General features: G+C 55.2%; 1 protein-coding gene across 2 annotated transcripts in view; it reads right to left on the bottom strand.

Annotated features, from left to right (window-relative positions):
• Positions 1–25,279, bottom strand: part of GMDS (GDP-mannose 4,6-dehydratase) — a 436,237-nt gene that overhangs the window by 34,385 nt on the left and 376,573 nt on the right. Inside the window, exons 9-10 of one of the 2 annotated variants that reach the window (XM_027523951.1) lie at positions 22,595–22,691; positions 16,922–17,102 (exon numbers count right to left, since the gene is read on the bottom strand). In XM_027523951.1, coding sequence (XP_027379752.1) covers positions 16,944–17,102; positions 22,595–22,691 — 256 coding nt within the window. In that variant the 3' untranslated portion in view covers positions 16,922–16,943. Of the gene's footprint in view, positions 1–16,921; positions 17,103–22,594; positions 22,692–25,279 lie in introns of those variants that run through there. The other variant, XM_027523952.1, reaches the window with a different exon arrangement.

Below are 25,279 nucleotides of genomic sequence, written 5' to 3'. Positions count from 1 at the left end.
CATAAAGGGCTAAACAAATTAATCTATCGTCCTGGGACACAAGAGCAACTTTTTAGTGAGATTATTTTTTTAAGGTAGGAAAGCTGAATTTTACTTTTTATAGTCAGATAATAGCTACCCGCAGCGCCACCTGTTGAAACACCACCGCATTTCACTTCCTCCACCCAAAGAACATTGACTTTACAGAAGAGAAAAATGTTTGGAATCAGCTGTAGAAATGGAACTTGATGGGGTTTCAGTCCAGCCCTAGTTTCAGGCAAAGTTGTGGCTGTGATTATTTCCAAGATGAGAGGAAAACGGCTGTCTGTGAAGCCCTCCCTGCACCAGCGCCCTCCCACCTGCTGGACGATGTGGTCCCTCCGCGATGAACAACCACGGCGCTCAGTGGATCTCCGCGCGGTCCGCGGCTCTGCGGTTGGTCAGGAGGGCAGGGACAGGCAGACATGGTCTCCCGCTTCTCTGGACAACTGGAGTCAGGGCTGGGAGGCCCAGGAGCCACCCTACCGCAAGGAGGACCGGCCCGGCCTCCAGGTCCAGAGCTGGCCCCAGGTCAGAGAGGTGGTGAGCACCACGGCCATGACCGGAATCCCAGCCCAGACCCAGTGCTGCCCTGCAGTCCTGCCCTTCCACGGCAAGCAGGGCCGGCCCGCAGGCAGCGGGCCAGAGCGTCAGGCCCTGGCCAGCGCCCAGGCCGCAGAGCTGGCAGGAGGTGAGCTGCGGGGGCGCTGCTGCTTCTCGGGGGCTCTGGGGACAGATGCAGAGCCCAGGGCAGGAAGGAGCCACCCTGCCCTCGGGCGCCCTGGGGACTGGCCTGCAGCATCACGGAGGCCCGAAGGGTCAGGGGGCGGAGGGCGTGGGGCAGGGGCCTGGCTCAGCGAGGGGCGGGCCACGGGCACCTCGAGGCGCGCTCTCAGCAGGAGGGGAGGTGGGGACAGAGCCCTCCGCTCGCTTCTGGGCCAGGCTGGCTCCGGCTGTCATCTGGTGAAGCAGCTGAGGGCGGGAGTGCCCGCCCTGAGGAAGCTGCGGGGCCCAGCAGGGGCTGCGGGGAGGGGAGAGGTGAGCTGGATCCAGGTTCAGTTCCCAAAGAAAGGAGCGCAGAGGGCCGTGGCTGATGGAGGAGGTGCGGATGCAAGACGGGGCCGGGCTTCAGCGAAAATAACCGCCATGTGTGTGTCAGGTGTGGGAGCCTCACCTTGGAGGTGTATGCGGTTTGGGGGCGGTGCTTTCTCCAACTTCAGGGGTCCACTCGAGAAACGTGAACTTATTAAGGCCATCAGCTCCCCATGTGGACGCAGGATGGGATGCCACGGAAGGACCCCGACACATGGCACCCACGCTGGAGACCACCTGCGGCAGACGCCGGGGGGGCGGGGCGGGGGGGGGGGAGGCGGGAGGGGTACCTGCGCCGCCGAGGCCGCGTCTGTGAGCATGGCTTCCTTCTAACAGCTCTGAGGGCCACGGAGACGCACGGCTGTGCGATGGGCCTCCTGCACCCTCATCAGCTCCAGGGGCCGGTACAGCCTGAGCTGTCCAGCCAGACGCCCGCCCAGCTGTGATCCCCGTCCACCCCAGGTCCCGCCCACCCCAGGCCCCGTCCGGAGCCACTGGGAGACCAGAGGAAGGGGTGACGGGCACCCAGGGGCCCCGGGGCTGGGCGGGCTGCACACACAGAGGGGTGCCCCCACCCCGTTCCTCTTCCCTTGACTGTGCCCCGCGCCCAGAGGCCGCACGCCTGAGCAAGCCAGCCCATAAAGTCACTTAACCGCAGGCCTCCGACACAACTCTGCGATGAGCCCTTAAAAGCTTTCACTGGCGGTTATACAGCGACTTCTCTCTGAATGAAGTGTCTCATGACTCACGTCACTGAGCAGTGGAGCGGTCAGGACGCGCCCCCTGAGTCACGGCAGGTGGAACAGAGCGCAAGAGGGACTGAGAAGCTACCCTCCCGCTTGCATCAGAGACGAGTGCGTCCTGTGACCTATGACCCGGGGGTCGGGAAGGAAGGGGAACCCGATGCTGGGACCCGGGCAGGTGAGCTGCACGTCCGCGCCCGGCCCATCGCTCTCACAGGCAACCCCCCATCCCTTTCCAGGCGTTCTTCGGTCCCCGGTGCCTCTCCACCACCCACAAGCTGCCTGAACACGGCACCTGTCCGCCCCAGTGTCTGGCCAGCGGGCACTCCCTAACTGACCCCTGAAAACTAACACACTTAAATTAGAGCCGAGATCTTCAGTCGGGTGGACTGGACTGGGCCTAATGAATGAGACTCAGCGTTTCTATCTGCACAGAGAGCAGAAGGCCAAGCAAGGAACTGACCACACAAGACCCGTAAGCAGACGGCTTCAGCTGCACACTCGTACACAGGTGGTTCTGCTACAGGCGTCTCCGTGAAGCCGCGGGTTGCGCCCCAGCCTTGGTGCACGTGTTCCTGGAGCGTCTACAGGGCAGGGCGGGGAGCCGCGCTGGGGCTTCGCTTCACGCTCCGCGGCTCACGGCCCAGGTATACGGCCTCCTTCTCAGCTCTGCCCCTCGTGAGCCCTGTGACGCGTCCGCTTTTTCCCTGGCTTGTGCTACATGATCGTGAGACCCCTCTGGGCTGTTTTCTCCCTACTTCTTATGCTTGAGGTTTGTGGAGCTTTTTACATCTGTGAGCTTAGCGTTTTCATGAAATTTGAAAAAACTTTGTTATTTCTTCATGTGTTTATTTAATTCTCCTCTCTTCGCTGTGACCCCAGCTACTAGCACATCTGGGCACTTAAAGCTGCCCTGGAGAGCTGAAACTGCTTGTTTCCTGGAAAATTCTTTCTGTGTTTCATCTCAGAGGGTCTCCAGGGGCACTGGGCTCTTCCTCTGTAGAGCAGTCGCCCCTTAATTCCATCTGATGTGACTTTCACATCGGACATGGCGGATTTCATCTCTGCAAGTCCAGCTGTCTTCTCCACATCCTCCCTCCAGCTTCTCGGCCTGTGGGGCAGGTTTCACGTGGGCTTAGCGTCTGGTGCCCCTGCCTCAAGTGTCAACATCCGGGTCACGGGGCAGGGTTTCACGCGGGCTTAGCGTCTGGTGCCCCTGCCACAAGTGTCAACATCCGGGTCACGTCTCGTTGGTTTTGGTGGACTCTGCTCTTCACTGTGGACATACTGTCCTGCTTCTTTGCAAACCAGTGATTTTCGGTTGGATGTCATCCATCGTGAAGCTCCCCTTGTGAGGTGGTATTTCTATATTGTTACAAATACTACTGAACTTCATTTTGCGGTATATCCCTAGGTCGCCTGAAAACAGGGTGGTCCTTGGGGTCTTTCTTTTCAGATCTGTTAGGCAGGTCTGGACCGGCGCCCAGGGCGGGGCCAGTGGATCCCCCGCCTCAGAGGCGGGACCCCCGGACTCTCAGCCGCGGCCTGTGGACGCTGCACTCTCCCAGCCTAGCTGGGGGGAGCCTGTCCCCAGCCCGTGTGAACGCCTGCGCCCCCACCCTTGGGGCGGTTATTCCCGGCCTCGATGGCTTCCTCAGACGTGTGCAGGTGGCTTCTGTCTGCTGCAGAGAAAACGCCAAACATAAAGTTCTGTCACCAGGAAGTACGGTCTCCCAGCGACTCCTGTTCCTCACTAGCCGAGCTCCACGCAGAGCCGGCCGTGCTGACCTCCACCACCGCACTTTCATCCTCGCAACAACTCTACAGTAAAACACGGTTCCCCCTTCACACGTGGAGAGGTGACGGGGCTGATTAGTGTCCGGGCTGAGAGCTGAGCGTCAGCTCCTCTGATTTGCAAGCCTGCGCTCTGCTCCTGGCTCTCCTGAACAGACTGAAGAGAAGACCACGGGCCACAGGGAACGTGCGGGAGCAAGCATGGGATCATGAGGTGTGGCCCCTCCTGAGAGCGGAAAACGCAGAACGGCAGCAGCGCCCTGTTTCATTCATGGAGGGGGCCTCTGGGGCTTCCCAGGCGGTGCTAAAGAGCCCGCCTGCAAGTGCAGAGACACAACACGGGATCCATCCCCGGGTCGGGAAGAGCCCCTGGAGGAGGCACGGCAACCCGCCCCAGGATTCTTGCCTGGAGAATCCCATGGACAGAGGAGTGGGCTATAGTCCACGGGGTGGCAAAGAGTTGGACACGACTGAGTGACTCACACACACAAGGGCACAAGGGCCTCTGACTGGGAGGGCCTCGTGACTTTGTCCATCCCCGAGAAAGGAAGACACTGCCCATTAAACCAGGACACGGCGCTTTACTTAGTAAAACTAAACTTTAAATGCTAAAAAATAAATTTCAGGATTTGTCAAAATTTTAATAAAAATGAAACAAAATATAAAGACTGAGACTTAATGTTGTTTAGGATCATAAGTAGTCACCTGATCTCAATTTTAGACTTGTTAAAATTTTACAAAATACACAGTAAAATCAATTACCTAGAGAGTGACATTAACTGGTACCTACCACCCGCCATTGTTGCCCTGAGCCGCAACACTGAGGGGCGGCGTCCTGGTCTGCAGTTCAGAGGAACGGAGGCGCAGAGAGGCCCGGGGCCCAGCCAGGGTCACCCAGCTGGTAAACGGTGGTGCCTGGTTTTGCTACTTCTAATATGCTTGTTTGAAATAAGTCCGTCTTATTACCTTCTGTGTTTCCTGCCGACATGTCAGTCCTGTGTGTGTGAGCACCTGTGTGTCAGCATGCACACGTATCCCGGGGGCCGTGGGAGTCAAGTGCAGTCGATGGAGACCAGTAGAAACACCATCAGCGAATGTTGGCGGGACGGGATGTCTCATCTGCCCATAGCCCAGCAAGTGAACAATCATCCATGGGCCTTACATAAACTCAGCAAGAGCCTGAAGATTGTTTACCGTGGCCATCGCCGGTTTTCACATTAGAGTACACAACTGTTGAAAGGAACAGCCTCTGCCGGTTCTGCAGACGCCACTTAGGTGCTGTTTAATCGCTCAGTCGCGTCTGACTGTGACCCCGTGGACTGTATGTAGCCTGCAAGGCTCCTCTGTCCATGGGACTCTCCAGGCAGGAACCCTGGAGTGGGCTGCCATGCCCTCTGCAGGGAATCCTCCCGACCCAGGGATCACAGCTGCCTCTCTGACGTCTCCTGCACTGGCAGGCAGGTTCTTTACCACTAGCCCCAACTGGGAAGCCCCAGAACCCCTCAGTTCTGCACAAACCAGGAGGGCTGGTCACCCTGTCAGTCACAAACTGAACTAGGAATCAAACAGAAAACCTGGGGCTGGCTTCTCATAAGATACTCCTAAACACAGACGATGCGCCAGCCAGAGCCACTGCACCGTGCGTTCCCAGCCAGCAGTTCTGAATGTGGTCCCCGGGCCAGCAGCACCTACAAGCACGTTAAGTAAGCGTGGGCACCAGCAGACCCCGAGTCACACTCCAGGGACGAGGCCCAGGAAGAATCTGGGCTTTACGGAGCCACAGGTCCCAGGACTGGGACAGGGACACGTCAGGGCGACCCCATCAGCTGCCTGCCTCTCAGGCCCCTGGTCCAGAAGACACAGCTTCAGCACTGTCCTCTGCTGATGGAGACGCCCCCCCGCCCCACCAAGCCAGACGCTTCCTCACCCTTTCCCACAGGGACCCCGCAGGTGTGCACTCTTTCACAAAAGCACCAAGCCAGACGCTTCCTCACCCTTTCCCACAGGGAGGCCCGCAGGTGTGCACTCTTTCCGCAGGGAGGCCCGCAGGTGTGCACTCTTTCACAGGGAGGCCCGCAGGTGTGCACTCTTTCACAGGGAGGCCCGCAGGTGTGCACTCTTTCCACAGGGAGCCCGCAGGTGTGCACTCTTTCCACAGGGAGCCCGCAGGTGTGCACTCTTTCCACAGGGAGGCCCGCAGGTGTGCACTCTTTCACAAAAGCACCAAGCCAGACGCTTCCTCACCCTTTCCCACAGGGAGGCCCGCAGGTGTGCACTCTTTCCACAGGGAGGCCCGCAGGTGTGCACTCTTTCACAGGGAGGCCCGCAGGTGTGCACTCTTTCCACAGGGAGCCCGCAGGTGTGCACTCTTTCACAGGGAGGCCCGCAGGTGTGCACTCTTTCACAGGGAGGCCCGCAGGTGTGCACTCTTTCACAGGGAGGCCCGCAGGTGTGCACTCTTTCCACAGGGAGCCCGCAGGTGTGCACTCTTTCCACAGGGAGCCCGCAGGTGTGCACTCTTTCCACAGGGAGCCCGCAGGTGTGCACTCTTTCACAGGGAGGCCCGCAGGTGTGCACTCTTTCACAAAAGCACCAAGCCAGACGCTTCCTCACCCTTTCCCACAGGGAGGCCCACAGGTGTGCACTCTTTCACAGGGAGGCCCGCAGGTGTGCACTCTTTCTGCAGGGAGGCCCGCAGGTGTGCACTCTTTCCACAGGGAGCCCGCAGGTGTGCACTCTTTCCACAGGGAGGCCCGCAGGTGTGCACTCTTTCTGCAGGGAGGCCCGCAGGTGTGCACTCTTTCCACAGGGAGGCCCGCAGGTGTGCACTCTTTCCACAGGGAGGCCCGCAGGTGTGCACTCTTTCTGCAGGGAGGCCCGCAGGTGTGCACTCTTTTCGCAGGGAGGCCTGCAGGTGTGCACTCTTTCACAGGGAGGCCCGCAGGTGTGCACTCTTTCACAGGGAGGCCCGCAGGTGTGCACTCTTTTCGCAGGGAGGCCCGCAGGTGTGCACTCTTCCCGCAGGGAGGCCCGCAGGTGTGCACTCTTTCACAGGGAGCCCGCAGGTGTGCCTCTCTCACAAAAGCTGGACTGCCAGCTCATCCAGCTTGCCCGTCTATCCTAAGTCTCTTTGGAAGCTGGCATTTAATTCAAGACACTTTGTATTGAACAACCATGGCAGAAACTGTACCACGCATAGAAGTGCAGGAAGAGGAAACTTTCTTCGGGGAAAACATTCATGGGATTTCCTTTTCACGAAGCCTCCAGCTCCAACAGCCCCTGGCTGCATCGTCCCCCACCCCACAGAGGACCATTTCCAAACCTAAAGACAGGTCCGTGCAATTTAAGGAGAAATGCTGAAATTTAGGAGACATGAACAATATGCCATTTTCTAACAGGTTCTTCGTGATGACAAAATTTAAAATAGAGTAATTTACTACATTCTATTTTTTTAGATTACGTCATCAAACCCAAGGACACTGGCTCAGAAGTCTTCTCATTTTAAAATTACATGTAAATATTAATTATACGCAATTAATAAGTTTACTTATAAATGAGTGTCTTCCTTTCAATACTCTATAAATGTCTCTTCCTTTCTATAAGCTTACATAAGCTCCTTAAAGTGAATTAGTTTGCTTACTAATGATGGGCATGACAAATCACTTTATTTGCAGCAAAATATGTTCTGATTCAAAGAGAACCAGTTCTTCATGTCACATATGGCTGGACTCTGCGGTCCACTGTCTCTAAATGCCCAGGACGTCATAACTTAGAGGAGACCGCTCGGCCATCTCTCAGGGCAGGAGGCAGTTGGCATCTCTTACAACTTCCTGGCTTACAACTTCCCAATGTCTCTTGCCGTCAACTGGGCATGGAAACACTTACAGCGGGTGGTTTGTGGATAAGAGAGTAGTATTTTAGCAGTTAAGTGACTCTCAAGTTTCAGTACCTCTCAAATGTTGTTTACCCAAAATTTCAATATTATTATTGGTTGGGAAGAGGGGGAATTAAAAGTACATCCCCACGCGCCACCAGAAGCACGTCTCTCTAACCACACTCCTGGTTATGAGGAAGGGGAGCCAGTCAGCGGGTTTCGAGGTCAAGACTCGGGCGGAGCCGATGGTGACCTCACGGGCCCACCCGCGTCCGCTCCCGGAGACCTCTGGGCCTTGGGATGGCCTGGGCGGGGGTGAAGCTGCCCAGGGACATGCAAGCCTCCCGGGGGCCCTCTCCTGGTCCTCACGGGGGCCTGCTGGCACCGAGGGTCTGTCCTTCCCCCACCCACCCCACAGAGAAACAGCTCTGCCCGTGTGCGGAGGCACAGCTCAGGGTTTCTGATCTGTGTTTTGGGCACGTCACTGGGACAATGGCTTTGGGTGGGCAGGGCTGGGCCCAGTGTCACTTGAAACACAGCTTCTGGGCGGAAGAGTTTCCAGGCGCCCGTCAGAGGAAGAGGGAGAAAGAGGACTCTGGGGGCCGTGCTGTGACCAGGCCTCTTCCCAACTTCCAGGCCCTGACCTACTCTGATTCTCCCCGACTTCCAGGAACGGACCCTAGGACTGAGACCGGCACCCCCGAGGGGGAGGCTGGGGCGCTGACAGGCACGGGCACAGGGCTCCGGAGGCGGTCTGAGGACTTCCCGGGAGGATAATCGCGCAATTTACACTAATGGGCGTCTTTGATGGTGAGATGGCAACACGCGTCACGCACGTAAATTTCACCCCCAGCAGTCGTGTGCAGTTTGGGACAATCATCCCTCAATTAGGACGCGTGACGGCGCTGAGTCAGGGAAGACGACGACGGAGCCCAAGGTGCCATTCCAGCAGCAGCCTTCTCTTAGGACGCGGGACGGCGCTGAGTCAGGGGAGATGATGACGGAGCCCAAGGTGCCATTCCAGCAGCAGCCTTCTCTTAGGACGCGGGAAGGCGCTGAGTCAGGGGAAGACGACGACGGAGCCCAAGGTGCCATTCCAGCAGCAGCCTTCTCTTTCAGCCTCTGCATGTCTGACCCCCGGGGGGTTCCTTGTGCTGTTTACTGTCCATGAATAAACTAAAACCTCTGCCGCTGGTTTACGTAAACAATACCTGCGAAAACCACAGCCTAACCTGCCGTCCCCGTGAGGGCCAGGACACAAAAATGCCACACAGACAGACAACTGAGCAGAAGTAATGACCAACAGTCAACTCAGGTTTCAATAAACCATCACTGTAGGGTCTGTGACACAGACCACCAAGTGTAAGGGGATCAAAAATAAAGTCCAGCTGCCTGGAAAGGTCATAAAGATGAAGAAGGAAGACAGAAGAGAGGTTGAATTACTTAAAAAAAAAAGAGCAATATCATGAAAAATGCAGACAAGGAAAGGAGAGTGTTTTCAGTAAGCAGTGGGTGGTTCCGTTTGGATTTCAGCAGAGGTTGGGGGCAGAATCACCTAAATATTACTTAACTGAGGAGAGGAGCAACTGAGTCAGAGGACTGACATCAACCTGAGCAGGTGTGCAAAGGCGTTTCTGCTGAAAGCCACGGCCACAGGGTTTGTGTGTGTGCTCAGTCACTCAGTCGTATCCGACTCTTTGTGACCCCATGGACTGCAGCCAGCCAGGCTCCTCTGTCCATGGGATTCTCCAGGCAAGAATACTGGGGTGGTTTGCCATTTCCTCCTCCAGGGGCTCTTCCTGACCCAGGGATCAAACCCAAGCCTCCTGCATCTCCTGTATTGGCAGGTGAATTCTTCACCACTGAGCCACCTGGGAAGCCCAGGATCTGTGTTTATTCCAGAGCAGTAAGGCTGTGAACATGAGGCTTCTCAGCACCCCGGCCTGGGTGTGAGGTGGCTGGGTGGGAGGAAGGTGATAGCTCTGGACGCTCTCAATGGACAGGCAGCAGCTGTGCTTCACACTCAGCCAGACATGACAGTGACGGCCTTTTGATAAACAAATAGAGAAATCCACAATCAGAACGGCGGCCTCAGCCCCTGCTGTCCCGAAGGGATGAGTGCCCTGCTCTCACAGACAGATTCCGGTGGAGCTGTCCTTACTCCCTCGGGATCGGCGAGGGGCGGCTGGGCCCACGTGGCGACGGGGCCAGGCTCTCACTGCCCACCCTGGGCTGTCTTCTCACGTCTCTTCCCAAGGCCTCCCTGAGCAGCGGGGGCGGACACGAGGCCAGAGTGGCAGCACCCACTGCATCTGCAGGGCAGCTGGGAGGGGCTGATTCACAAAGAGAGCGAGTCACAGCCACCAACCCAAGGACCGGCTCCACGGCCACGGACACACAAACCACGTGCCCGGGGACAAGCCAGGGCAGGCTCCACGGCCACGGACGTGCACGCTGCGCCCACCGAGGGGCCAGGGCAGGCTGCACGGCCACGGACGTGCACGCTGCGCCCACCGAGGGGCCAGGGCAGGCTGCACGGCCACGGACGTGCACGCTGCGCCCACCGAGGGGCCAGGGCAGGCTCCACGGCCACGGACGTGCACGCTGCGCCCACCGAGGGGCCAGGGCAGGCTCCACGGCCACGGACGTGCACGCTGCGTCCACCGAGGGGCCAGGGCAGGCTCCACGGCCACGGACGTGCACGCTGCGTCCACCGAGGGGCCAGGGCAGGCTCCACGGCCACGGACGTGCACGCTGCGTCCACCGAGGGGCCAGGGCAGGCTCCACGGCCACGGACGTGCACGCTGCGTCCACCGAGGGGCCAGGGCAGGCTGCACGGCCACGGACGTGCACGCTGCGCCCACCGAGGGGCCAGGGCAGGCTCCACGGCCACGGACGTGCACGCTGCGTCCACCGAGGGGCCAGGGCAGACTGCACGGCCACGGACACACAAACCACGTGCCCGGGGACAAGCCAGGGCAGGCTCCACGGCCATGGACGTGCACACTGCGTCCACTAAGGGGCCAGGGCAGGCTGCACACCCCCGGACAAGCACACCAGGTCTGTGGACATGCACGCTCTGTCCACCGAGGAGCCAGGGCAGGCTGCACACCCCCGGACAAACACGCCACGTCCACAGGTGAGGAGACGTGTGACAAGGGCTCCTCTCTCACCTCGGTGTGTGGCAACAGCACAAGGACCTCACAGGGAATCACAACTGTTCTTTCTAATCCACACGCTCGCTCTCTCTTCGTCTCGCTGTCGTCTGATCCATGAGTCCTTAGAATTCTGGTTTCTTCACTCTGTCATTGCAAGTTAACATTTTTAGCAAGAGAGCCATCTTCAGTGAGGCCACTCCTCTTCATCTGGGAAACACGGCATTAATGAGAACTGTGTCTGGGAACTTGCTTCAGAGAGTCTATCCAAAGCCCAGTCCAATGCATCTGACTGAAATTTTCATCAAAATTGGTCACGGAGAGGAAGACACTGCAAGCGGTCACCCCGCAGCGACTGGCCAGTGGTCAGATGACCTTGTCAAAGGAGGGTCTCAGAGGAAGAGGGACTCAGTGGGGCTTAAGGATGACACGGTTTTGAGGCTCACGACAGCAGGAACAGGATGGAAGAGAGTCCAAGTGCAGGGAGAAGAGGGCGAGGCGTGAGGGGAGGAGGGTTGAGCGCTGCCCGCTGGCAGAGCACTTGCTGTGGGGGTCTGGGAGGGCCCCAGGCGCCAGCGTCTCCACGTGGGAGGAAGTGATCCCTGCTCCAGGATGCCCTCTGGGCCTCTCTGTAAAGCCACAATCGCCCCTTGATCTTGGCCCCCGCCTGCTGTCCCTCAGAAACACCGCACATGCAGTCTGGCCTCGCCCGCGGTGGCCCACATCTGTGTTCACTGTGTTTTCAAGGGTGTGCATGATCAAACTTTCAACTGACAGCTAACTAGAATCTTCCATTTCTTCTTTCTCCTCAAAGTGATTAACAATGTGTTTCCCAAACAACAGAAAACGCTGTGACCCAGCAATGGTTCCACATGATCAACTCAGTGTTTTCTTCCAGAACACCCAGACCCTGAAGCCCCTGGAAGGAGCACAGCTCTGTGAACGCCGTGACTTTATTCAGGCTTCTGAGCCTGGAACCACAAGGGAACAAGTGTGTGCACTGTTTGATCTGCTGCAGGAGCGCAGCAGCCCATGCAGCTTCCAGGCTGGGAGTGGTGTCGGGCCCAAGATGTGCGCAGGGACCGGTTTCTGCGGGAGCGGGTGGGGCGGGTGACAGGAAGGTGGTGGATGGCTGCCCAGCATCTCCTGTGGCAGCTGACTTCCAGCCTGCCGGCAAGGCTGCAGTTCCGGGGGTGGCCGTGGAACATGCTGGGCCCCAGGGCCTGGCACGGAGAAGAAGAGAATCAGAGTAGAAACTCATCTTTCCCCAGGACCATCGGTCCAGAAGCAGTGTGGGCAGTGAAGGAGAGCGTGACTGTTTCTGCCCTAAGCCGTCGGGCAACAGAACCAGGCACACACTACAGGAAACCTCAGGAGCCGATGGCTCAAAGAAGCCTTTGAGATGGCCTCTGATAACTAATGACTCCACGGGCGTACACGACAATGCTGACAGTGATAATTAACCATGATGACAGTAATAAAAGCGATAACAGGCGGTGCGAAGCACCTTATACTTAGACGAGCCTTTCATCCTCAGGAACTAAACGCTCTGCATCCCACCTCGCAGGCACATCAGTTTGAAAGTAGGTCTCTGCTCAACCCTGAAATTCAGTCTGCCTGGACTGGGGGTGGGCACTGCCTGCCAGCTCACGTCAGCTCTTTGGCATCAGCCCTTTATCCCTCTGAAGAGTCTGATCTCCTGGACCTTGGACACAAATGCTTCCTCAGCTGGGTTTCTAAGACTGACCTCCTGCACCCACAGATGCCTGCCTGCAGGGGACCAACTCTTGCTCACGACCCCCTCCTCTAAATGCCACTCAACGCTCCTCGTGCACATCAGGCCCCAAACCCCCCTCCACAGCAGGCCCCTAGGCCCAGCGCCAGCTCAAGGACCTGAAATCGTGCCAGAGCTCAGCGCCCTGCACCTGCCCCACGAACGGAGTGCCTGGGTCCTCGGGGAATCCCGATGGGGTGAGGTCCCCCTCCTGCACCGCACGCCCTCATGTGCTGCCTGTCCTGTGGCACCGTCCCACCTGCTCTGGCCCCGCGATCTCTGTTTGTGAAGTCCTGGCACCTGCCACTGTCTGGCTGCCACCCCCCAGTCCAGCAAGCACCTCGCTGGCCTGCTCTGGACTAGCTTCCACTCCATCCCCTTGTCTACGGCCGAAGACCCTGCTTCATCTGCCTGGACATTCCTCATGGGCGGCGAGGACTCGCTTCCACGGCAGGGATCCAGTGAGCGTGGCTTCAGGATGAAACCTCTAAGGCCTCAGTCGGACAGAGACAGTCCACTCTACATGTGCTGCTACGTCTACTGAGAAGCTGAAGGTGTGGATGTGGCGAGTGCACTAAGGGATCCCTATCATATAATATCAGATCAGATCAGTCGCTCAGTCGTGTCCGACTCTTTGCGACCCCATGAATCGCAGCACACCAGGCCTCCCTGTCCATCACCAACTCCCGGAGTTCACTCAGACTCACGTCCATCAAGTCAGTGATGCCATCCAGCCATCTCATCCTCTGTCATCCTCTTCTCCTCCTGCCCCCAATCCCTCCCAGCATCAGAGTCTTTTCCAATGAGTCAACTCTTCCCATGAGGTGGCCAAACTACTGGAGTTTCAGCTTTAGCATCATTCCTTCCAAAGAAATCCCAGGGCTGATCTCCTTCAGAATGGACTGGTTGGATCTCCTTGCAGGCCAAGGGGACTCTCAAGAGTCTTCTCCAACACCACAGTTCAAAAGCATTAATTCTTCAGCGCTCAGCCTTCTTCACAGTCCAACTCTCACATCCATACATGACCACAGGAAAAACCATAGCCTTGACTAGACAAACCTTTGTTGGCAAAGTAATGTCTCTGCTTTTGAATATCCTATCTAGGTTGGTCATAACCTTCCTTCCAAGGAGTAAGCATCTTTTAATTTCATGGCTGCAGTCACCATCTGTAGTGATTTTGGAGCCCAGAAAAACAAAGTCTGACACTGTTTCCACTGTTTCCCCATCTATATCCCATGAAGTGGTGGGACCGGATGCCATGATCTTTGTTTTCTGAATGTTAAGCTTTAAGCCAACTTTGTCACTCTCCTCTTTCACTTTCATCAAGAGGCTTTTTAGTTCTTCTTCACTTTCTGCCATAAGGGTGGTGTCATCTGCATATCTGAGGTTATTGATATTTCTCCCGGCAATCTTGATTCCAGATTGTGTTTCTTCCAGTCCAGTGTTTCTCATGATGTACTCTGCATATAAGTTAAATAAACAGGGTGACAATATACAGCCTTGACGAACTCCTTTTCCTATTTGGAACCAGTCTGTTGTTCCATGTCCAGTTCTAACTGTTGCTTCCTGACCTGCATACAAATTTCTCAAGAGGCAGATCAGGTGGTCTGGTATTCCCATCTCTTTCAGAATTTTCCACAGTTTATTGTGATCCACACAGTCAAAGGCTTTGGCATAGTCAATAAAGCAGAAATAGATGTTTTTCTGGAGCTCTCTTGCTTTTTCCATGATCCAGTGGATGTTGGCAATTTGACCTCTGGTTCCTCCGCCTTTTCTAAAACCAGCTTGAATATCAGGAAGTTCACGATTCACATATTGCCGAAGCCTGGCCAGGAGAATTTTGGGCATTACTTTACTAGCGTGTGAGATGAGTGCAATTGTGCGGTGGTTTGAGCATTCTTTGGCATTGCCTTTCTTTGGGATTGGAATGAAAGCTGACCTTTTCCAGTCCTGTGGTCACTGCTGCGTTTTCCAAATTTGCTGGCATATTGAATGCAGCACTTTCACAGCATCATCTTTCAGGATTTGGAATAGCTCAACTGGAATTCCATCACCTCCACTAGCTTTGTTCGTACTGATGCTTTCTAAGGCCCACTTTACTTCACATTCCAGGATGTCTGGCTCTAGGCCAGTGATCATACCATCGTGATTAACTGGGTCGTGAAGATCTTTTTTGTACAGTTCTTCTATGTATTCTTGCCATCTCTTCTTAATATCTTCTGCTTCTGTTAGGTCCATACCATTTCTGTCCTTTATCGAGCTCATCTTTGCATGAAATGTTCCTTTGGTATCTCTGATTTTCTTGACGAGATCCCTAGTCTTTCCCATTCTGTTGTTTTCCTCTATTTCTTTGCATTGATCGCTGAAGAAGGCTTTCTTATCTCTTCTTGCCATTCTTTGGAACTCTGCATTCAGATGTTTATATCTTTCCTTTTCTCCTTTGCTTTTTGCTTCTCTTCTTTTCACAGCTATTTGTAAGGCCTCCCCAGACAGCCATTTTGCTTTTTTGCATTTCTTTTCTATGGGAATGGTCTTGATCCCTGTCTCCTGTACAATGTCACGAACCTCATTCCATAGTTCATCAGGCACTCTGTCTATCAGACCTAGGCCCTTAAATCTATTTCTCACTTCCACTGTATAATCATAAGGGATTTGATTTAGGTCATACCTGAATGGTCTAGTGGTTTTCCCTACTTTCTTCACTTTCAGTCTGAATTTGGCAATAAGGAGTTCATGGTCTGAGCCACAGTCAGCTCCTGGTCTTGTTTTTGCTGACTGTATAGAGCTTCTCCATCTTTGGCTGCAAAGAATATAATCAATCTGATTTCGGTGTTGACCATCTGGTGATGTCCATGTATAGAGTCTTCTCTTGTGTTGTTGGAAGAGGGTGTTTGTTATGACCAGTGCATTTTCTTGGCAAAACTCTATTAGTCTTTGCCCTGCTTCATTCTGTATTCCAAGACCAAATTTGCCTGTTACTCCAGGTGTTTCTTGACTTCCTACTTTTGCATTCCAGTCCCCTATAATGAAAAGGACATCTTTTTTGGGTGTTAGTTCTTAAAGGTCTTGCAGGTCTTCATAAAACCATTCAACTTCAGCTTCTTCAGCGTTACTGGTTGGGGCATAGACTTGGATTACTGTGATATTGAACGGTTTGCCCTGGAGACGAACAGAGATCATTCTGTTGTTTTTGAGATTGCATACAAGTACTGCATTTCAGACTCTTTTGTTGACCATGATGGCTACTCCATTTCTTCTGAGGGATTCCTGCCCGTAGTAGTAGATATAATGGTCATCTGAATTAAATTCACCCATTCCAGTCCATTTCAGTTCGCTGATTCCTAGAGTGTCGACATTCACTCTCGCCATCTCGTGTTTGACCACTTCCAATTTGCCTTGATTCATGGACCTGACATTCCAGGTTCCTATGCAATATTGCTCTTTACAGCATCGGACCTTGCTTCTATCACCAGTCACATCCACAGCTGGGTATTCTTTTTGCTTCGGCTCCATCCCTTCATTCTTTCTGGAGTTATTTCTCGACTGATCTCCAGTAGCATGTTGGGCATCTACTGACCTGGGGAATTTCTCTTTCAGTATCCTATCATTTTGCCTTTTCATACTGTTCATGGGGTTCTCAAGGCGAGAATACTGGAGTGGTTTGCCATTCCCTTCTCCAGGGAACCACATTCTGTCAGATCTCTCCACCATGACCTGCCCCACGGGCATGGCTTAGTTTCATTGAGTTAGACAAGGCTGTGGTCCTAGTGTGATTAGATTGACTAGTTTTCTGTGAGTATGGTTTCAGTGTGTTTGCCCTCTGATGGCCTCTTGCAACACCTACCGTCTTACTTGGGTTTCTCTTACCTTGGGCGTGGGGTATCTCTTCATGGCTGCTCCAGCAAAGCGCAGCCATTGCTCCTTACGTTGGACGAGGGGTATGTCCTCACCGTTGCCCTTCCTGACCTTCAATGTGGGATAGCTCCTCTAGGCCCTCTTGTGCCCTCGCAGCCACGGCTCCTTGGACGTGGGGTTGGTCCTCCCGGCCGCCGCCCCTGGCCTCGGGCCGAGGTCAGGGGCGGCGGCCGGGAGAAGATACCCCACGCCCCAAGCCCGAGGCCAGGGGCGACGGGTAGGAGGAGCTACCCCACGCCCCTAAGCCTGAGGGATCCCTATAGTGAACCCTAAAAGCTGCAGAGCCTCTCAGCGGCTGGGTGCTGACCTGTTCCTTAGTTTAGGCGTTCTTACACCAGGTTTAGGAGGCGGACACTTCTGACTTACCTGGGAAACCTGTCATGCGTTAGGAACGTGCAGACCAGCATTCCTAATGCAGGTTGACCATTCGTTACACCAATAGGGGTTCCTCTAAAATCTGTACCTTCTTCCCCCCAAAGCTGAATGGCACCGTTCTGATCCAGGTCTAATCATGAACCCTTCAAGGAGCAACAGGAGGAAGTCGGGGGCACTGTGGTCGGGGCACAACTACTATTTCATTAGATACAAACACTCTTGAGGGCTGGGCAGCCAGGGAGGAGCTCAGGCTTCAGGAGGAGTGTCCCCTGCCCGGGGGTCCTGCACGGAGGAGGCCAGGCGGCAGTCCGGCTGAGACTCGAGTGCAGACAGCGAGGTGCACGGCCCTCGTGGGTCCGTCCCTGGAAGGAGAGGGGCAGAGGGGCAGCGCGGTTAAGGAGGGACACAAAGCTTAGGGGGCGGAGCCTGGGAGGGCGGAGCCTGGGAGGGCGGCTTAAGTACGTAAACAGTGGTTCCGAGACATGAACTCCTTATAAACACGAGTGGTGAGAAGGTCAGGGAGTAATTACAAAGAGGAAGCTCCGTCCGAAGCGACGCACTGCTGACAGCATCCACGCCACTGCACCTGGCGGTTACGAGAGGGCGGACGCTGAGCCGGGAGCCCAGCAGCTCCTCTTCTGGTCCTGGCAGAGACGGGGCTCGCCCTTCGTCCGCCAGGCCAGCTTCCTCTTCCCCGGCCCCACAAAGGGCAGGAGGGCGGCAGTGGGGGATGAGGGCCCTGGGGGTCAGAGGACCAGGACTGAGCGATGGGGGGCCTCCAGGGGGGCTGGGGAAGACGGAGCCACGGGGAAGGCAGGGTCCCGCTTCCTGCCGGGGCGGGAGCACAGACTCGGGGAAGAGGGGCCTTTTCAAGACCCCCGCTGCGGCCCGGGGTGGATCTGGGCGAAGGTCTAACTGGTATTTATACAAGTCCTCTGATGACAGATCAGATTCCTGAGGTCTGGAAAGTGTTACCCTGCATTATTCTAAACAGGGCTACGAGATAGAACAAGCAATTATGGGCCATTTAACTTAACATCATTTACAGAAAAATATTAGGAAAAGTTTGCAGAGGGGACAACTCGACAAGCGTGTGGTAATTTGATTAGAAACAGGCCACATGTTTCTGCTGAAGGAAGGTGTTGTTTTAACTGGCTTTGCCTTCTTTGAAGTTACTGCTTTCCCAGATCTAGATTTTAACTCAGGACTTTTTTCTAATATCTATAAAGAATGGAATAACATAATGTATCTAGGTAAATAAAGCAAAAGCCAGTCACAGTGGCGGATGTTGGAAATACCACATCAAGAAAAGTCCATGTTAGAGACAAACAGGACAGGGAGGAAAATCCAGCTCCATCGTCAGTGGGGTTTAAAGATATTTTTTCATGAAAAATAGGTGCTTTCAAATTTGGTCTGTGAATGCATTTCCCATGACATTTCTTAAAGTGCTCTCCAGAAAAAAAAAAAAAAAAAAGGCAGTTTTTGGTTTGTTTGTTTCACTGAAAAAAAGAAAATCTTAGCTTTTAAGTGAACTGACCATTTGGTGTGATTAACAATTGCCACGTTGGGATGAATACTTCTTAATCCAATCTTTGTGAGTTTCCCAAGTTAAAAATTTTCAGACAAAAAGAAAACGTCTTTGTTATTATTTTAAATTAAGTAATAAATCAATGTTAATTTTCTCATATTTACATGATAATTCTATATCCCTGAATCGCTATTGAATTTTCAGAGACAGGGTCAGAAAGGATAAAAATCAAAATAAATAAAGAATAAAGAAATCAAAGCACATAGTAAAACGTTTGCTAGAGGCCTTGATTGTATCACGTCACTGACTTGTTAGCAGTTAACATGCACAATCCTTCAGCAATGTCAGTCTGTCTTTCAAAAGGCAGTCGGCTTGAGTAACTGACCTGTTATTCCCACCTACACTCCCCATGGCGATGGGGTGTGTGTGTCGTCCATGCTCGATTCTTAGGGTCTAACACAGGGTTTGGCAAATATTTGCTGAAAGAATGACTAACACTAACAGCATCAGTGCTGGGTGTTGTGCTGGGCACCACTGTTCTAATGGGCGGTTTGTGGAACTGATTATTACTTCCACAACAATTCTTTGAAAGAAGCTTGACGATTAACTCCATTTTTAAAGACAGGCAGACAGACGCACGGAGGAGTAGCAGGCTCGAGGTCGCCTGTCCGTGATGGGCAGTTTTTGAACTCAGGCCGCCTGGCCTGCAGCCCAACACTGCTTCTTCCGGGGCACGGACGCCCATCGCCAGGGCTCCGCGTAGCATGCACCCAGAGAGACCAGCAGAGGAGGGGAGCCCAGTCTTCACAGGGCGGTCATCAACCCTGGGAAATGTAAAGCCCAGTTTCCAGAATCAAGTTCACCACCCGAGGCAAACAACTAAACATTCAGGGGAAGCCCAGGGGTGTCCACCGAGAGACCCAGAACAGGACTCCGCTCAGCTCTAAGTGGACGCCAGCATCCTGAGCTCAGACACACACTTTCAGGACTTCCATGCAGAGCGGGAGCGGGACCAAGGAGCCCGCCGCGGTGAGATCAACAGGGGAAGGTCCCCGGCTGGGAGTTCTGCTCCACACAGAACTGCTGGTGGGCTCCCTGGGGCTCATGCTGGGCTCTGCTGGGTAAACAGCCTTCCTTGGTCTGAATCTTATTCACAAAATGACACAGATCTGTGCCTCCCGTTAGTCTTCCTTGCGGACGCTGCTGTTCTGGGGCCTGCCGTGTCCTGACAGCCTGCCCCCTTGTTTCCTGTCTGGCATTTCCCCCTGGCAGTCTCTCTGGAAGCAATGGACCCTAAGATGATCTAGTTCTGCGGTTAGCTCTGAGGTGTGCGAGGTGCTGAAGACACAGGACAAAGTGGCCAGGGGAAGGAGCTTTTCTAGAACCTGAGGAGGGAGGAGCCTGTGGCCCCCGAAGATGGACCTGACCACAGACAAGGCAGGCCGCCGCCGGCCCCGGGGGGCTCCACGGCCCCCACGCCCAGTGCTTCTCAGGCCTCGTCCCAGCGACCCCCCCGGCTGCTGGTCAGGGCCCAGACCCAAGTGCAAGCTCGCGCCGGCGGCTGTGGGTCTGGTCCCCTTTCACCTGGAGGAACACTGCGCCCGGGGCAGCTCTGCCTCAGCCTGTCAGACTGCTCGGTTCTGGGAAAGCTGCTGTGCTGAGGAATGAGGTGAAAAGTTGAGCCTCACTGCACATGCCCCACGGAGCCCTGAGTGGGGCGGGGAGGACAGGCTCCCGCAGCAGTAACGGGGGCCTGGGGGCGACAGATGGGCGAGAGGAGCCCACGGAGCCTGGTGGCGCCCTCAGGCTCAGACGCCCTCTGTGGACAGACCTGCAGAGCAGGTCCCACCACGGCGTCCGCGGGAACAAAAGGACGGACTGACGCGGAGCTTCGGCAGGAAAGATGGCCCACGGGGGCTTCGAAAACCGACTCGTGAGCCCTAGGCTCCTCGGCTCTCTCGTGCCATGTCCCCACCAAGCCCCAGGGTCCCCAGGTGAGGCTGACAGCCAAGCTGCTGGTAACGGCCCCCTGGCTTCGGAAAGAAGGCCCGGGGTGACGGTGTCACAGGCGGAGGGCTGGCCCCGTCCACTCCCACTGTGAGATGACAACTCTCGGCGCAAGCTGGGACACAGGCTGCCCGTTTAGGCTCCAGAGATACGCCAGCCTGCGGCGTCTCTGGGCCGGGGGGGCGGCGGGTGTGGGCTCCAGGGCAGGGCCCCCTGCTGCGTCAGCAGGGCTGCCCCGGCCCCTCCCGGCGCACATCCCCTGCCGGCACACCCACTCCCCGGCACAGCGCGCCATTGTTCGCCGCCGTCAGAGGCGCCCCGCCCGGCCGGACAGCCCTGCACACTTCCTCTCCTCGCTGTCCCGCCCAAGTGGACGGGCAACGCCGCCTCTCCTTTGTCTGAAACAAGACCGTCTGACGGGTGATCACCGGAGACACGTTCACTTTCAATCTTCCTTCGCGGGGCTTTCCTGACCTCAGAAAGGTGGCGCGGCAGGCAGGAATTTGGTTCAAAACACAGGTCGAACAGGTTCCAGGGTAACGTGTTCACAGTTAACACACATTTCGTTTGGGAACCACCACATTTGAACACCTCTCTCAAGACGCTGCTTTCTATCTCCCCAGGTCCGTCCCTTTAAAACACTGAGTTTCGGCCTGAGTGAAGGTGGCCCATGTTTAAGTGGCAACACCCAGCCAGGAATTCTTACACAGTGGGGGAAGCGGGGCGCTGCGCCCTGACACCAACCGGCTGCTTCTCCAGACAGGAGCCCCTGCACGCAGGGACCACGCACCATCCACCCACCCACCCACCAACCGGCACCGATGCCGAGTTTACAGGAGCCCCTGCACGCAGAGACCACGCACTATCCACCCACCCACCCGCCAACCGGCACCGACGCCGAGTTTACAGGAGCCCCTGCACGCAGGGACCACGCACCATCCACCCACCCACCCACCAACTGGCACCGACGCCGAGTTTACAGGAGCCCCTGCGCGCAGAGACCACGCACCATCCACCCACCCACCCGCCAACCGGCACCGATGCCGAGTTTACAGGAGCCCCTGCACGCAGAGACCACGCACTATCCACCCACCCACCCACCAACCGGCACCGACGCCGAGTTTACAGGAGCCCCTGCGCGCAGAGACCACGCACCATCCACCCACCTACCCACCAACCGGCACCGACGCCGAGTTTACAGGAGCCCCTGCACGCAGGGACCACGCACCATCCACCCACCCACCCACCAACTGGCACCGATGCTGAGTTTACAGGAGCCCCTGCGCGCAGAGACCACGCACCATCCACCCACCCACCCACCAACCGGCACCGACGCCGAGTTTACAGGAGCCCCTGCGCGCAGAGACCACGCACCATCCACCCACCCACCCGCCAACCAGCACTGACGCCGAGTTTACAGGAGCCCCTGCAAGCAGAGACCACGCACCATCCACCCACCCACCTGCCAACCAGCACCTATACCGAGTTTGTTATCGTCTGAGATAGGAAGAGAGTCCTCCTCAAAGAGTTCACAGTTTGGAGAAAAACATGTAAAGAAATGAGTATAACAAGCTGTTATACATGTTATAATATAGTATGTAGAGCGTATACTGTAGATCCAAGAGAAAAAATTGGAAGCTCAGTGATGGTTAGTACACTGGCCAGAAAAGGCTTCACACCCACGACTATACTTGAGCTGAGGCTCAAAAAGGCTCACATGGCTCAGGTTTGTGTGTGTGCATGTGTGTGTGACTGTGTGTGCATGTGTGTGTGTGTGTGCACGTGTGTGACAGTGTGAATACATGTGGTTGTGTGCATCTGTTCATGCGAGTGTTTGAGTACATGTGTATGCAAGTGAGTGCGTGTGTATGTGACTCAGTACATTTGACTGTGTGTGTGAGTGCATGCGTGTACATATGAGTGTGTGTGAGAGTGCATGTGAGTGTGTTTGTGAACGTGTGTGGGTGCGTGTGCACTGGGGCCTCCAGACCCTGCAGGTCACGGGGCACTGGGAAGGCGGACATCCCGCAGGTTCTAGGACTCAGCCATCAAGCAGGCCTAACCTTGACGGGCCTGCCTTTGACCGGAGTCTCCATTTCTGAAACCAACCCTTCCCCGGGTATGAGCTACCCCCCGCTCTCCTTTATACAGCAGTGCATCCTGTGCCAAGAATAGCACCCCAAATTCGCCTCCCAGGGCTCTGGTCTGGGTAAGGCGCTAGGGTGGCAGACTGCCCAGCGCGGGGCTGGGCAGCCTGGCCGTGACGTCCAGGGACGACCTCCCAGGAGTGGCCAGTGAAGACACGGCCGAGAGTCTTACCACTTCAGTGGGCCGGTAGTACTTGAGGTCCACAGTCACGTGAATTTTGCCGGTCTCTTTACATCTGCCCACTTCGTTTTCATTCTTCCCTTCCCACCTGGAAAGGAGATAAAGACTTAGTCATCAGCACCTGGTTGCTTGGGAGCACTGGCCAGGGTGCCCGGCGGAGCATGGAAGCGCGTTAACTCAGGAGTGCAGGCCAACGCTAACCCGCAGCCTTAGGGCCTTCCCAGATCCATTTCAAAAGTCAGGGCTTGCCCCGCCTCTTTAGAGACAGTCAGAAGTGAGACCTCAGTGAAGAGATTAGCCAGAATAAGGAATTCAGCAATTTTCAGGGCTCTCAAAGACTGTGCTTCTTTAGACTATCCTTGATAAAGTCAATTATTATGAAGTAATTGCTTCTGTCTCCCCCGCCCCCTTTTTTTTTTTTTTTGAGTTTTAGGTGTATTTATTGTAATTTTAACGCATTCCAATTTGGAACAAATTTCATGTCCTAATTAACTGTTCACATCATCCCGGTATTACATACCAGTCACCTTGCTGTACCCAGGCAGCCACAGGCCCCAGTGACAAATCCCAGTGACAAATCTCCAAAAACTGTAACGACTCGGTCACTTCCTGCTAAGAAAGGGTCTGCCAGCCTCTCCTCCTCTTACTCAGCCGCGAGGCTCTGTGGACTCTGTAAACACCCACAGTCGCCCACCCTTCAGGGTCCCAGGCACAGCCCCCACTGTCACGAGTCCAGGACGCAAGTGTACGCGTTTCAACATTGGCTTCTCGCTGGAGTTCGATTTTACATTCTCACTTTTACAGAAACAAAGACTCTGGCTTAGAGCTGACCTCTGCATTTCCACAAACCAATACTCTAACAACAAAAACATACTATATAATTTTAATTATTTTCACAAATGAAACTTTTTGGCAAAGAAGGGAATACGTTGCAGGGTAACGTTTGACTCCAATACTTGATCTCAGGTCTTTGCTCTATCGGCGGGCAAAGAGTCCTATTACAGGGCAGTCCTGTGCCCCCGACCAGCCACAGGGGGCTTGGAGGGAAGACCAGAGTATCACACTGGCCACTGGGCCACGCGCCTTATAGGTGTCGTTGAAGATGGACAGCAAACGTTGATCGCAGTTGTATTCTGGACAGAGGTCGGGTATCAGAGACATAAAGCGGCATCACAAGCTTTATTTCTGATCGACCATCCGGAGATTCTGTGTTTAAATCACTTTCTGACAGCACGGGGATCACATTTCATCGTTGGAGAAATAATCAGTTTGTGAGTACGCTGGGCTTGCCCACAGACTAAAGGCAAATATGAAAAACATCCCACAACACACAGAGAGTTACAGCAGATTATGTTGAACGAACTGGCATTTTCCATGAATTTTCTATTGATTAACTGACTCAAGAAAGGGTGTTTGGCTATTTACTTATTTGGTTTATTTTCTTACCCTTGCCTAGACTTACTTGGCAGGCTCAGAGCTAAGCCTTTGGAACACTCACCTGGACAAGCTTTAGCCTAAAGGTGCCGTGAGAAGGGAAGCCTGGGACCCCAGGTGGTTGGAGACCAAGCCTCGGCCCTCAGCCGGCATCCACAGCTCGGGAGGGCAGCTGCAGACCAAGCCTCAGCCGGCATCCACAGCACGGGAGGGCAGCTGCAGACCAAGCCTCAGCCCTCAGCCGGCATCCACAGCACGGGAGGGCAGCTGCAGACCAAGCCTCAGCCCTCAGCCAGCGTCCACAGCACGGGAGGGCAGCTGGTGAAGTCAAGGTTCCCAAAGATCGCCTATGTAGCTCTAACGTCGTCGTTTCCGCGGGCCCTCTCTGTGGGAGCGTTTCTAGTCAACGAAAGGACAGTTGTTCCTCACGAGCATGTTTTAGTTTTATTTTTGTTCACATTTCACACTCGCAAAGAGAAGCAAGCTCACGTTCCTTCCTGACGCATCTCAGCAAGTGCTCACCCACACGTAACGTGCGCGGGCCACGCTCAAGCGGGAACACGGGCATGCACGACACCACCCCCGCGTGTCTGGACCAGGGGCTGGGGGACTTTTTCTACAGAGCTAGAAACGGACTGTCTCAGACTTTGCCATAAGCTAAGGCTCTGGTACATATTCTTCCTCCTTCTCTTTCCCAATACCATCTTTTTTTTTTTTTTTTAAACTACCATTTAGAACAGTAGAAACATCCTTGGAGAACAGGAGAACACAGGCCTTGCTGGGGTTCTGGCATGCAGACCAGTCGTCCGCCGGGTCCAGGGGACGAGTCAGGGACACATCCTCAGCCTCAGCCCTGGGAGGGCATCCGGTTCCGTCCACACCAGCGGGCCAACGGCGGGCATCCGATGCCGTCCACACCGGTGGGCTGACGGCGGGCATCCGGTTCCGTCCACACCGGCGGGCCAACAGCGGGCTTAGGGTGACCTTCCCCGACAACATGGGCTCGCTGGGCTGCGCTGTGGTCCTGGGCCAACATCAGCACTTGTTGCAGCGGCTGAAGTGGGAGCAGCTGGGGAAGGGCCTGCCTGGCAGAACCAAGCAGGCACCTCGGGCGCCTGCAGGGTGAGCTGCCCACACGGAGGTCTCCTCTGCCCCATGCTGCCGGCCGGCCTGGAGGGGCGTCCGTGGCCACGGCTAGGAGCGAAGGGCTCAGAGCAGGACGGAGCCACAGAGCCACTTTCT

This window comes from Bos indicus x Bos taurus, chromosome 23, assembly GCF_003369695.1.
Source record: "Bos indicus x Bos taurus breed Angus x Brahman F1 hybrid chromosome 23, Bos_hybrid_MaternalHap_v2.0, whole genome shotgun sequence".
NCBI classification, from domain to species: domain Eukaryota; kingdom Metazoa; phylum Chordata; class Mammalia; order Artiodactyla; family Bovidae; genus Bos; species Bos indicus x Bos taurus.
The sequence above is the reverse complement of the archived record's forward strand: the minus strand, read 5'-3'. Positions and strand labels throughout refer to the sequence as shown.